This window comes from Ciconia boyciana, chromosome 2 (assembly GCF_034638445.1).
Source record: "Ciconia boyciana chromosome 2, ASM3463844v1, whole genome shotgun sequence".
Classification (NCBI taxonomy): domain Eukaryota; kingdom Metazoa; phylum Chordata; class Aves; order Ciconiiformes; family Ciconiidae; genus Ciconia; species Ciconia boyciana.
The window spans coordinates 87,290,027-87,304,221 of NC_132935.1; the positions used below are offsets into that span (position 1 = coordinate 87,290,027).

General features: G+C 36.7%; 1 protein-coding gene across 1 annotated transcript in view; it reads right to left on the bottom strand.

Annotated features, from left to right (window-relative positions):
* Window positions 1-7,391: 7,391 nt before the first annotated feature.
* CDH10 (cadherin 10) overlaps window positions 7,392-14,195 on the bottom strand; it is a 65,355-nt gene continuing 58,551 nt past the window's right edge. The window contains exons 9-11 of the mRNA XM_072851358.1: window positions 10,987-11,095; window positions 8,751-9,002; window positions 7,392-7,885 (exon numbers count right to left, since the gene is read on the bottom strand). Of these exons, the coding sequence (XP_072707459.1) occupies window positions 7,392-7,885; window positions 8,751-9,002; window positions 10,987-11,095 (855 nt within the window). The remainder of the gene's footprint in view (window positions 7,886-8,750; window positions 9,003-10,986; window positions 11,096-14,195) is intronic.

Genomic DNA, 14,195 nt, shown 5'->3' on the forward strand with positions numbered 1-14,195 from the left:
TGTTAAATATAGCAAAGTTCCTCTGTAAATTAAAGTTTGTCAACACTGTCATGACTTCCAAAACTTTTCAGGAGTTATTGATTAATTCATTTATTGGATTTGCTCTACTTTTTGTGACTGTTCAGCTGCAAGTCACACTACTTTGTCATCCCATAGCCTGTTTGGAACATAAAAGATACTTTTTAGATTTAACTGTTGGCTTTTGTCTGGCATTTTAATGAATATTATGCAATTAGAATTTGTTCTGTTTCCCTCAAAAGGACAGATATAAGAGAAGCTTGCTGAAAGTTTCAACACACAGTACCTAAACATGGGTCCAAGTATATTTAGAAAATTTTTTCCTTACAATGCTTAATCAATAATCAAAATATTGTTTTGCAAATGTTAATGGAAAAGTTCATTAGTATTTTGCTAAGTATATGTTCAAAATATATGCGATCTCTGGTTTGTAGCCAAAAAACAAAGAAAGAGTATTTATCATATTTCCTTTCAAAGAGTTTTTTGTTTTTCATTGTTCACTGAGGTTGACATCAACTTCAAGACAATGAAGTTTTCTCAAAAGTTAAATGTTTGGTTTAAATTATTTTTTTTTTTAAAGAGAAACTCGCATTCAGAAAAAATGTTATTTTAAAAACTGTGATTTTGTTTTCATAGTTGTACTATATTCCTTTAAAATGAAAACAAAAATAGCTATAAAGAAGGGGAAACAAAAGGAAATTTAAAAAAAAATCATTCTGTCTGGCTTATTGTATTTATCAATTCCCATGCTGTTATTACTGTATTTTACATCTTCAGTTATGTGAAAAGTGACTTTTGAGCCAGTTCAACCATATTAGAAGAGAGTTTGAATAAGCCTCTGAAAAACTGGAGAGACAATACTGAAGCCCATGACATTTTGTTGGAAAAAAAATTTGTATTCATATGTCTCCTTATATTTGCTATTATCTCTTTATGTTTACTATTTACATAATGGTTTTGGACATAATAGATGACACTGTTACAAATAAGTGAAATTGTTTCAGCTTGAACATCTATCTGCTCATCTTGCTGTGAACAGATTACTCTTGGGTGATTTCTGTGCTGTTCAAGTGAGTCTGATAACCATAATACAATGTTGGAAGGCTTCTGGTAACTTTTATAGTCAGATCTCTAGTTCACTCATTTGACAAAAAGTAAGGAAGCCTAAACTCCTTTGTTGATATGTTTATATCAGATATATGTTACTAACTAGCTTCCTAAAACGTTCATTGATTTTTCTTTTGAGTAGTTAGTGATGGGCCAAAAGAAAATATTTACTTTTTCCCAAGTGTTGGATAATCCTAGAGGAACACGGTCAAAGAATTTGACTTCTGTTAGAATAAAGCAAACCAGTCTGAAACAAGCTGAAGCAATAATTAGATTTAATTGTCTCCATCATTCACAATTAGCATAGTGAGCAGCTCTGTAGCTCTTAATAGGTATTTTTGTAGTTACTCCAGTAGGAACAATTATAAGAAGAGGATTGAAGAAGAACAATGTAGCAAATTTTGTTCTTTTTCTTCCAACTTTGTGTGATAGGTAGCATAAGAAGAATTTAAAAAAAGACTATAGGAACATCTGATTCAAGGGCAACAGAGTCACACTGGACAATGAATGAGAGGAATGAAGGGTAGACTCTTGACAGACAGTAATATAACTGAAAAATAATTTAGCCTGGGAATAGTATTGCATGTGGTTGAAGGACAAATGGTGGAAAAGTGACACCTTGTAACAGTGAATGAGTGAAAAACATCCGCATATACAGGGCTGGCAGCTGGTAGATATTGACCTGATGATGTGCAACGTGAACATTTTGTTAATTTACGTTCTTGTTTTAGTCCCTGGTTTTTATTAGTCTGCTTAGACAGTTCTTACCATCAATCTTTTCCTTGAAGGCCTTATGAAACATTACTATTTTTGTTGTTGTTGTTAACATAAGAACTTGTACACACCTCCTTTCACAAAATCCCTTTAAAAAAAATAAATCATTTTTTTGCAACAGACTCTAAAAATTCAGTTTCCTGGGGGTCCAGTGGCGTGAAGAGTTTTGATAAGTTTCTGAATTTTTAAACATTTGTAAGGTCTGTCTTGTAAGTCATTTGTAGGTTCCAGCTGAAATGCAGTATTAATGTATTTTCTCTTTGTTTTGTGTGGTCCTGTGGCATTTTTGTCGTAAGAACGTACAGAAAATTCATTCAGACTAAACAACACCAGGGTCTTGTTTACTACATGTTGTTAACATTTTGTTACTTTTCATATAATTCCATGTGGCTAGGCTTAGCAGGTACTATTTGGGAAGCAGGTATCCTATTTTACATTTTCTCCACTTTGAAATGTCTGGGAGGTTCACTTTCCAATTCTTCTTATTGTAAGGGTGTAGGAAAGATATTGGGATAGTACCCTTGATTCCTTTATTCTGCCTTTCTATGACATCTGATACTCATGGCATTTATCTTTTACTATATGGCCTTACATTTGACTAAGCTGTTATGACTTGTAAGACTTATGGCATGTAAGAGCATGGAGAACATTGTTTGTGGACTATTCTGTGACTGCTTGTAATATTAAGGACCAGACTCAGTTGCTTAAATGATCCAGTTCCCAAATAAATTAGAGATGACAATGAATTATGACTTCCTGAATGCTTTTTTATGATTTGTCTGCACAGGTGACTGCACGTTCCTATGCCCACTTCCACTAAGCTGAGTTATTTCTACAGTAAAATGATATATATTTGTACAGTGAATGCTATTTGCACAGTACCAACTATAGTGCTGAAATGGATTTTTTTTTTCCTTTTCCTAAAATGTACTGGGAAATAAAATTCCAAAGATGTGGCAAGGGGTAAAACAAATTTTCATTTGTATTATTTATATAATCATTTTAGTAGTAAGTTTATATATTGTTATATACTTCCACAATGTATACTACTATTTTATTTAATAATGCATACAGGATTAAATTTTAAACATTAGGTTCAGATTCTGCTGAACAATTATAAAATAACTTCCTTAAACGTAGTGACAGACAAATATTTCCACATAGTGATTATTCAGAAATAAGTACTGTAATACAAATCAAAATAATAGAGTCTTATTTGACATTTGCTGATATGTTTAAGGAGTGAGGGAGATGTGTGTTGTTTTGTTTTTTTTCTGGAAGCAAAACAGATTCTTACTGAGTTATATGTAAAAGTGTTGGCTGGACCTGTTTAACCAAAATCTTGTTTTTAACAAAGAGGTAAAAACCAGCTGTATTACAGACTATTTTATCTTCTGTCCTAATACAGACTCAGTTAAATATGTGGGGTGTCACTGATGTCAATGTTGCTGCAGACAGAAAACAGTATTGGAAGAGTGACTTTTGGCTATTTATGTATTTAATGGAGGAATTTTGTTTGTTTGTTTCATCCTATTACATGCTGTTGAAGGACAAATGGAGATTAGGAAGGAAGAAAAAATTAGGTCCTTTCACTAGATAATCATAAAGAAGATCAACTGTTTGTATGGCCTGTAAGAGTTCTACAAAACTTTGTAGTGCTGATTAAGATGTTTCTTAATATTCTCAGAATTATTTTCTATAAAGGGATATAAAAATTCCTTAGTTAATGAAGGTATTATTGAGTGAAATGAAGAAAAATCCATAATCTTCACAGTTTCTTAATAGATCAAATAGTTTAACTTGATATCAAGTCAATACAAATTTGGTCTCCATTGCACCAAAATAGCTTGCATAATGACACTGTATTCAGCTTTCAACTTCATTTGGTTTAATCACTCCATTAAAGAGAAGAAATATCTGATCAAATAAGATAAGTTCGGCCTGGCTGAACAGGGAGCTTTGGCTGGAACTCAGGAAAAAAAGGAGAGTTTACCACTTTTGGAAGAAGGGGCAGGCAACTCAAGAAGAGTACAGGGATCTCGTCAAGTCATGCAGAGAGAAAATTAGAAAGGCAAAAGCCCAGCTAGAACTCAATCTGGCCACCATTGTAAGAGATAATAAAAAATATTTTTACAAATACATTAACAACAAAAAGAGAGCCAAGGAGAATGTCCCTCCTTTATTGGATGTGGGGGGGAACATTGCCACCACGGATGAGGAAAAGGCTGAGGTACTTAATGCTTTCTTTGCCTCAGTCTTTAGCAGTCAGACCAGTTATCCCCAGGGTATTCAGCCCCCTGAGCTGGAAGACAGGGACGGAGAGCAGAATAAACCCCCCATAATCCAGAAGGAAGCAGTTAACAACCTGCTACGCCACCTGGACACTCACAAGTCTATGGGGCTGGATGGGATCCATCCGAGAGTACTCAGGGAGCTGGCAGAGGAGCTTGCCAAGCCACTCTCCATCATTTATCAGCAGTCCTGGTTAACAGGGGAGGTCCCAGACGACTGGAGGCTTGCCAATGTGACGTCCATCTACAAGAAGGGCCAGAAGGAGGATCTGGGGAACTACAGGCCTGTCAGCCTGACCTCAGTTCCGGGAAAAATTACAGAGCAGTTCATCTTGAGTGCGCTCAACAGGCATGTGCAGGCCAACCAGGGGATCAGGCCCAGCCAGCATGGGTTCATGAAAGACAGGTCCTGCTTGATCAACCTGATCTCGTTCTGTGACCAGGTGACCCACCTAGTGGACAAGGGAAAGGCTGTGGATGTTATGTACCTAGACTTTAGTAAAGCCTTTGACACTGTCTCCCACAGCATTCTCCTAGACAAGCTGGCGGCTCATGGCTTAGGTGGGTGTCCTCTTTGCTGGGTAAAAAACTGTCTGGATGGCCGAGCCCAGAGACTTGTGGTGAACAGAGTTAAATCCAGTTGGCAGCTGGTCACAAGCGGTGTTCCCCAGGGATCAGTTTTGGGGCCAGTCTTGATTAAGATCTTTATCAATGATCTGGATGAAAGGATTGAGTGCACCCTCAGTAAGTCTGCAGATGACACCAAGCTGGGCGGGAGTGTTGACCTGCCTGAGGGTAGGAAGGCTCTACAGAGGGACCTGGACAGGCTGGATCGATGGGCTGGGGCCAGTTGTATGAGTTTCAACAAGGCCAAGTGCTGGGTCCTGCACTTTGGTCCCAACAACCCCATGCAACGCTACAGGCTTGGGGAAGAGTGGATGGAAAGCTGCCTGGCAGAAAAAGACCTGGGGATGCTGGTTGACAGCCGGCTGAACATGAGCTGGCAGTGTGCCAAGGTGGCCAAGAAAGCCAACAGCATCCTGGCTTGTATCAGGAATAGTGTGGCCAGGAGGACTAGGGAAGTGATCATGCCCCTCTACTCAGCACTGGTGAGGCTGCACCTCGAATACTGTGTTCAGTTTTGGGCCCCTCACTACAAGAGAGACATTGAGGTGCTGGAGTGTGTCCAGAGAAGGGCAACAAAGCTGGTGAAGGGTCTGGAGAACAAGTCTTATGAGGAGCAGCTGAGGGAACTGGGATTGTTCAGTCTGGAGAAGTGGAGGCCGAGGGGAGACCTTACTGCTCTCTACAAGTATCTGAAAGGAGGTTGTAGTGAGGTGGGTGTCAGTCTCTCCTCCCAAGTAGCAAGTGATAGGACGAGAGGAAATGGCCTCAAGTTGCATCAGGAGAGGTTTAGATTGGATATTAGGAAAAATTTCTTTACTGAAAGGGTGGTGAAGCATTGGAACAGGCTGCCCAGAGAGGTGGTGGAGTCACCATCCCTGGAGGAGTTCAAAAAACATGTAGACGTGGCACTTCAGGACATGGTTTAGTAGGCATGGAGGTGTTGGGTTGACGGTTGGACTAGATGATCTTAGAGGTCTTTTCCAACCTGAATGATTCTATGATTCTAAGAATGCAGCATTGCACTTTTCGAAGGACTAATATATTTTCAATATTTGTTGATTTTATGCCAGTAAGAAGTTAAGAGAGACAGAGGGATTATCCTTCAGATGTGTTCCTTCCACAATAAATAAGTAAATACAGACCCTATGACATCCTGCTTTTGCTCTGAAGTTATTTCATCTTGGTAATGTTTCAAAATTGCAGTGCTTTTTTACTAAAGAGATTTGTGTAATCTAAAGATTGAAAAAAAAAATAGACATCTTAAAATGTCTTGGGATACCTACTTTGTTTTGTGATATCTGAAGTATGATTTCTGTTACGGTTGGCTAGTTGCTCAGGTTTCTTTTCACTAGACTTTTCCAAGCTATCAGAAAACTCAGTAAATTGGGTGGGGGGTATGCTAGTTTTACTGACACGGTCAGCCTTCAGCCTAACAGTGTTAAAGGAGATTCGGTCATCCTTAGACGGTTGCAATACAACACACAGTGGTTTGTCTTCAAATGATTTGTCTTTGGAAAAGGGCAGTGCTTAAAAATGATTGTTTAAACATCTTTTTACACTTTATCCATTGCAGTTACAGATCATGTCTGATGATGCAATTATGATTAAAAATGGAGAACTATAGAACAAATAAACTCAGTTTTTTAAACTAATTTTATGTGTTTGGATGGATTAGTTGTACCAGCATGTTTTTAGAATAAGGTAATTCAAGTTGAGACAAAATAGTAGTTCATCTTTCTAGAATATAATTTCATTAGTTCAGCTCAAAAATAAAATTTTCTCTTAAATGTGACAACTGTAGGAAGTAGCACTTTTGAGTAAGCAAATAGGTCTGTAACTTGGTCCTCTCCCTGTGAGTACAAACACTTCAGATTTTGTTACATGTATGGAGAATACTGCAGCATAGAAGTACTAGCAGTCAGCTTTGTCATCAAAGAAATTTCACGTTCTCTTCAAGCTTGGAATTGATGGCCAGAACAGGCAGGCAAGCATCAAGATAGTTGTAAAAACTGGTTTATTTCTTAAAAATAAATACAAAAATATAAATATAAAACATTGGCAGATAGAATTTGATGAAATGAAGTTGCACAAACTTTTTTTTTTAAACCAGCTGCATATTACACTTATTAACACCACGTGTACATTTTGTTTTAATTTTAATGTACAGAACAGGACATATTGGATTTTTTCTTCTTTGCCATCTTAAAAGCTGAACTTGCAAGGATAGGACATGTACTTAACAGAAGCGGCTTGTACATGAGGTTGCTTAAGGGATTATCACCCTGTTCAAATTTCTGAAGGTAAGATATTATTTATTTTACTAAATGGACAACACTGAATTTCCATAGCTTTGGCTCTTGGAAGGTGATTAAATAAAATACTGTATATATTCCAAGTGGCATCCTACTAGAAAGAATGAATAACATTAATGGACAACTTTAAAACAAATTTTAAAAGGAAACCATTGTGCTGAGTGGCAGGAAAATTTTCCTGAATGTTAAATACTGTTTAGTGCAGAAGGTGTCTGTAAAATTACTTCCGCTCAAAGGAAACAGAAATGTAGCCTACTGTAGGTTAAGAAGTGTCTTTGTCACTTTCTCCTCCACCATACATTTCAGCTAGCTTATTAAACCGAGGACCCCATTCTCGGAGGTAATCATAGTTTTGGTCTCCTTCGGTAGTACCCGACTCTAAGGAGCTCAAGGATTCAGCTATTGAATCATTTCCTTCATAGGCATAGGTTGCAAGTGAGTCATACGGTGGTGCAGAAGGATCAGTATCATGCTCTTTTAGCCTTTGGTTAATGAAATCTCGGACATCTGTGTTATCTGGTGCTGAAGGAGTCCTCCTTGGTACAAATAACGTTTCAGGGATAATGTCTCGTCGAAGCTTCTTATCTTCGATAGCTGCAGGATTCCTCAGTGTGCCAATATCAAAGGCTTGGGTGTCTTCCTCTCCACCGCCTTCATCGTTATAACTCACAATGTTGTCTCTGATGTCCTCTTTAGAGAGGATCAAAGGCTCCTTCTTTCGTTGCCTCTTCAGAGCAGCAAACAGCACCACTATAACTTAAAGAGAGAAACAAATGGATAAAGATCTCTATTTAACAATTTCTTTGTAGCTAATCCACCAGGTACAAGAGCTTTATTTCAGGTACATTTCAGCAATTCATTTCTGTCTGATAAATGGATAAACATCTGTATCTATATTACGATAGCACAGTAAGGTCTATATCAAAATGTGCTATTTTGCACACACGTGTGCTCTGCTTTACAGAACCATGAGCTCGTCAGCATGTTCCTTCTGTAACTTTAATGAATTTTAAAATAGCCAGGTCTATTCTGAAGATCTTTTCCCTTTTTCAAGCTCAAAGTATACTGTTAAAAACTGGTTTTGAGGTGAATTACAGGTCATTAAGTGATATTCCGAAAAGCTCAAAATGGAGGTTTTATAAAATTTACTTTTTTTTATTACAGCACAGAAACCTCTGGATAGACAGTGCTTTCATATAGTAAAAATACTATTTACTGGCATATTCTGTGTGAAATATATACTGCATGTTGATTTTAGATAGTTACTTAAATAAAAAAGAGACATTCCCTCCAAAAAAATTTCAAATTAAAGACATGAAAGTGATTTTTGATTATGCTATTCCTCCTCTCTAATCTTTTTTGGATAACTTAACAAAAGAACAAAAATGAACTTCTTGTTGCACACTGATAGCTTTAACAGTCTGGGACTTGAATTTTTATTTACAATGTCCAATTCCCAGACAAACAGGTTTTGCCTTTTTTGTTTGTTTGTTTTAAGTTGCAGTTAAATTCTTCCTGCAAAAGCCATGATCATTAATTTTACCAATCTGCATAGTTTTGCAAAATGAGTCAGGCCTGAAGCACTTGTTCATGGGGGGAAAGATGCATTTTTGTTTCTTACCTAGCAGGATAATGATGCAGAGGAGGATGGCAACCAGTGCCCCTGTGCTGAGGCCAGCAGGGAGGAGCAAGGCCTCAGCGTTGCAGGACTGCATGTTCCCCCGGCTGTCACAGGCACACACTCGAATGGTCAGCGTGCCAGTGCTGCTCTGGATCGGGTAGTCATTGTCGGATATCACCACTGGTAGAAGGTAAGTACTTATTTCATGTCGACTAAAGCCATTCCTTCTTGTCAAAATTCTGGCAGTGTTATCTAGAGTGATTAAAATACACTGTTGTATAGTATATGAATATAAAAAGTGTGTCATGAAAAACATAAAAAGTGTGAATATAAAAAGTTGCACATGCAACCATCATGTTTTATATCACTGGTAGCATTTTGAAACTGTTCCTGATATCATAGTGATATCTCTCTTTTCCTAATGACATTTCCATTTGATCAGAAAGCTATTTATAATTTTCTATGTACATCTGGCCTGCTCCTCTGTGCCTCTACAGCACCTTCGAGTGTAATTGAAAAGAGCATTTCTCAAAGCTTAAAATGTTTTATAGATTAATGCATGCAGTGCATGACACAGTTCCAGTTCAGGGCTAAAACCCTGAAATGAAGTGGCCAGCTGAGAAAAAATAACCTTCCACTTCACGCTGTTCAACAAGCACTCTGTTTTGAAAGATTCTTTTTATGGATCTTCCATGACGACACCCATGGGAATGCTATCTGTAAACTCAGTATGAGATTTTCCACACCAAAACACTTTCAACATACTGTAGAACAATGAATTATGTACCTTAGCACATGGAGTAGATTTTTTGGGGAAAAATTGTCTTAGGAATTCAGAAAATATGAAAGGCGGTAGGTATTCCTGCACAGTTTTGAGAAGTGAATTTACTAAACTGTACTTGTAGCAGACAAATCTTAGCTGTATGCAGTATACTTCAGCATCAAAGGTGCTCACTCAGTGGCCAGAGGGAAGGAAAGCAAGGGAAGGAATGAATAACAGGGAGAGACTATTTAATATAGTGTTGGGGCCACAACACTAGAGTGTGAGACAACACTAGAATTGCTAACTTTTTAGTCCAAAAGAGAGAAAATACAGATTTAGTTTCCATTAGAAGGAAAATTTATTTTTCATCATACTTGTGGATCTCTTGAAGTAGGTGGTTAGCTGTCTTGCCAGCCAACTTCAGGCCGAATTAAAATAAGCCATGTGCAAAAAGAAATAAAATAATTAGAAATAGAAATGAAATAACAAGGTCTATACCTCTATATACTCAGGACCTAGTCACCAGGATATAATCTTTGTTTAAAGTATTAAATGATATATTTTTTTCATAGCTTCAGTGATGTGAAACATAGTTTTCCTTCATTGGTTTTGGGTATTTGTATGCTATTTTTTTTCACTCAACATCAAAACCTATGTGTCTGATGGATCTTTAAATACCTCTGCTGCCGGAGATTTTATAAGGTACCTAAACAATTTGATTTCAATTCTTCACTTTCTCTACTATTAGAATTTTTTTCTCTGTCTAACCTAAAATTCCTCATGTTCTTTGCAGACTATTACTTTCTGAAATCTTCATCAGGAAAAGAGGATTATTCCCATTGTCTTTATGCCTTTAACACATTTGAAGGCTGATACCATGTCCCCCCTCATTTATTTCTTCTGTAATCTAGAGCCCTCTCAGTTAGTCATACAGATAATGAAGGCCAAAATGGGTGCATAATCCCACTTTACCAAGAGAATCTTCGGAATTTTCTCTGATAAAGAAAGATTGACAAAGGATCAAAAGAAAAGCCAAAGTGGCTATGCACTCAGAGCCATTATTTTCATTAATGGTCAGAAAGAGGCAAAACAGAAGACCAGGGGAGTCAGAACTATATGACAGAAGGCTAAAGTGAAAAAACTGATCTTGTCAGCTGAAAACATTTTTTAAACCTTTTTTTTCTCCTTCAGTCAAGTATTTTGTCCAACTACTCACCCCAAGCCAACACATTTACTGATTTTCTTTATAATTTGTTTTATCCCATTTTTGCCATGATAGCTTTTGCCTCCCTTACACAGATAAAAATGCAGAAGTCATAAACCACAAACATTCAGGTAAAATTGTTATTCTTGCAAGCAGCTGCTTCAACGGCTTTTCTACATATTAATAGACACCAAAAGCAAATATATTTCAGGAATATATGCCAGACAGCAAAGATAAAACTCCTTCCCTGGAACAGGCATGAATTTTACCTTCATTATCCTGAACAGTGAAGTTAGGGTTAACGGCAGCTAAACTGAAGAAAAATTTTTGTCCACCAAGAGGATCATCTTTGTCTACTGCACTTATGGTTTGAATAAGCTGCAGGAAAAAAAGCAAGCAAACAAACAAGAAAAAAACCAAATGCACCTAGGTTTTTGATACAGCTGTCTGATTACTTTAAGTAGTCTAGAAGTGTTAAGACAACTTCATATTCAAACTATACACATATTGACTTAAATAATAGAACATATTAACTGAACAAATATTAAACAAGTGTATCATAGAAGTTGCTCCAACAAGAGCATCCATCCATCCATGTTTCATGTTGTGGTACACATACACGTGTAAAATGGCCAGATTCTACCTTAGTCCTCCTCTATTTCTTTTTTTCAATACATATGTATATATATTTTTGTAACTACAAAGAGGACTAAACTTTCCAAAAATAGCTTTACCTTTAGCCTAGGTTGTTTGTGTTATTAATCTCTGATCCATCATTTTAAATTCAAATCAACACCTAAGACAGGAATTCAGAGGATATTTTATATTTTTATGATAAAAATGGTATTTTATCAAATAGATGTTTCTGATAGGGAAGTTAAAGTTTCAATTTAAATTTCAAAATAAAAACATTTGTTTCTAAACCAAGATTTTTCTATTTATTAGTATAGCAAAGTACACCAATAAGATTCATCAGGTGAAAAATGCCAGTTAGATTATATATATGTATTACAACTCTTGAAAAACATTGTAGCATACTCTACAGATGCACCACCTCAGAGCTTGATGAGAATCTGGTGTCACAATTCTCAGAGTCAGCTGCATCAGGTCAGTTCAATACATGGATTGAGTGCTTTCTGCAATGCCTACCAAAAAGTTTGGGTATTCTTGGGGGAAGTAATGGCAAGCCCTTTATCAACATTTGTTTATCTGCCAGGTAAATGAATGTGTGGGTTTTTTCACTGAAGTTTCTATACATAAGGGTGGCAAAATGTCATTTCCCAGACAAAATACAATTCTTGACATCTTTATTGCTTTATTTCAGAGTGGTTTTTTTATACTGTAGCAATAAAAACTGTACCTATGGCTGAATTTTTGTGCGTGCATGCATGAATGTTCAGTTATGTTCTTAAGTTTAACTTCCAAAAATAGTTTAATCTTTAGCCTAGGTCATTTTTATTCTCCATTTCTGATCCATTATTTTAAATGGCAGTGTTTTTTCAAGCATGGAATTACATTTAATTTTTGACACTACTCCTTCCCTGTGGCATACTTGTTAAACCCTGTTTGTTTTTCCTCTCCCAGTTCTTCCAAATACAGCCATTTGTCTCCATATCACAGCTTTTGTCAGGATTATAATCTTTAACATCAACAATTGCAATGTACTTCTGTTTGCCTTAACAAATGCGTGATTAACTCCCAACTTCTCTCTTGTCCATCCAGAATACAGCAACAAATTTCTTCATGAAACAAGGGTTAGATTTATTTTAATACAGCAGCTTGCTTTCTTTCTCAACTGGAATTTTGTCTTTCTCTAAATTTATTTTCTCACATAAACCTCCAATAACTTACTGGATGAACAAAACAGATAATACAAACATAGAATATTATTTGTTTTTAAAGGGTGAAACTTTTAATTTTTTAGTGAGTTATTAGCAAATAAATCTTTAGAGATTTTTGTAAAATTAAGTCAAGAAAACACTAGTCTTTTACTTCACAGGTGGAGATCATGAATGCAGTCAGTTATTGGTGTTAAGTTGATGAAAATCAACTCCTCCACTTCTGAGTGTCCATAACCATAGTTTAAAAGGAGTATGTAGAATTTTTTATAGCCTAAAATCTTTTCCATTTTACAGGAATTGTTCATCTACTATGGCACTGCCAACCAGAGTCCCTTAGCATAACAACAAACAGCAAGAAAATATCTCCTATTTATTCCCCCATTCATCATTTGTTAGAATCATAGAATCATAGAGTAATTTAGGTTGGAAAAGACCTTCAAGATCATAGAGTCCAACTGTTAACCTAACACTGCCAAGTCCACCACTAATCCATGTCCCTAAGCACCACATCTACACATCTTTTTAACACCTCCAGGGATGATGACTCAACCACTTCCCTGGACAGCCTGTTACAATGCTTGATAACCCTTTTGGTGAAGAAATTTTTCTTAATATCCAATTTAAATCTCCCTGGTGCAACTTGAGGCCATTTCTTCTTGCCCTATCACTTGTTACTTAGGAAAAAGAGACCAACAGCTGCCTCTCTACAATCTCCTTTCAGGTAGTTGTAGAAGGGAGGTTATAGCAAGGTGGGTGTTGTAGCAGTTGAAGTTCTCTGGGAACTTCTCTGTTTAAATACTGATCATGTATAACCCTATGATATATTTTGCAAGCAAATTCAGCTAATTTGCTTACATTAGGGATGAAAAAAACCCCCTTGCTTGTGGGGTTTTTTTGTTGCAAGCATCATTTAAATATTAAAATACAAGGATAATAAAAAAATGCCAGCAAACATCTGGCTGACTAAATATTATGCAGTTTCAAGTTACTTGCTATTACGTTTCTTTAAAAGGCAAAGTTTTAAGGATGATCTTAGTGAAACAATGTGTTTAGATACGTAGTCACATTTACAGCACCTCCACATTAAATTGTAAAATACATCACAAACAAAAGCGAGATTTGTTCTGCTATTCTCAATTAGAACCTAAACTTTAAAAATATTTATAAATTGTTTTGCAAATGAGGATATTACCGGAAATTCACATGGCAAGTGCATTACTAGCTCTTTTTCAAATGAGGCCATGTATGCATTCCAATAGAGCAAGTACTCATAATCTCTTGTGTGAGCCTGGAAAGTTCTTGCAGTATTGCTGGTGCACTCGAGTTCCTCCTGTATGTCATCACAAGGAACATGCTATTTACCGGATTGGAAGCTCAGTGTGGATGAAGTTCATTTAGAGTTGGCCTTTGGTCTTTGGAGGGAGCAGCATCTTCCTGTTAACTTTTTGAAGCACTGCAAGAACTTTTGTGCTCTTTCAAGGCCTGTACGTGAAGCAAGCTTCAGACAACACATGGACACAACATACAAATGAGGAAGGGGGAAAGCAGATTCCTCTTGCATTGCCAGGAAGCAATAAAAGTACAGCTGTAGGCCATAGTCAATAATATAGGTTGTTTTGGTGATTTCTTTGCTTGCC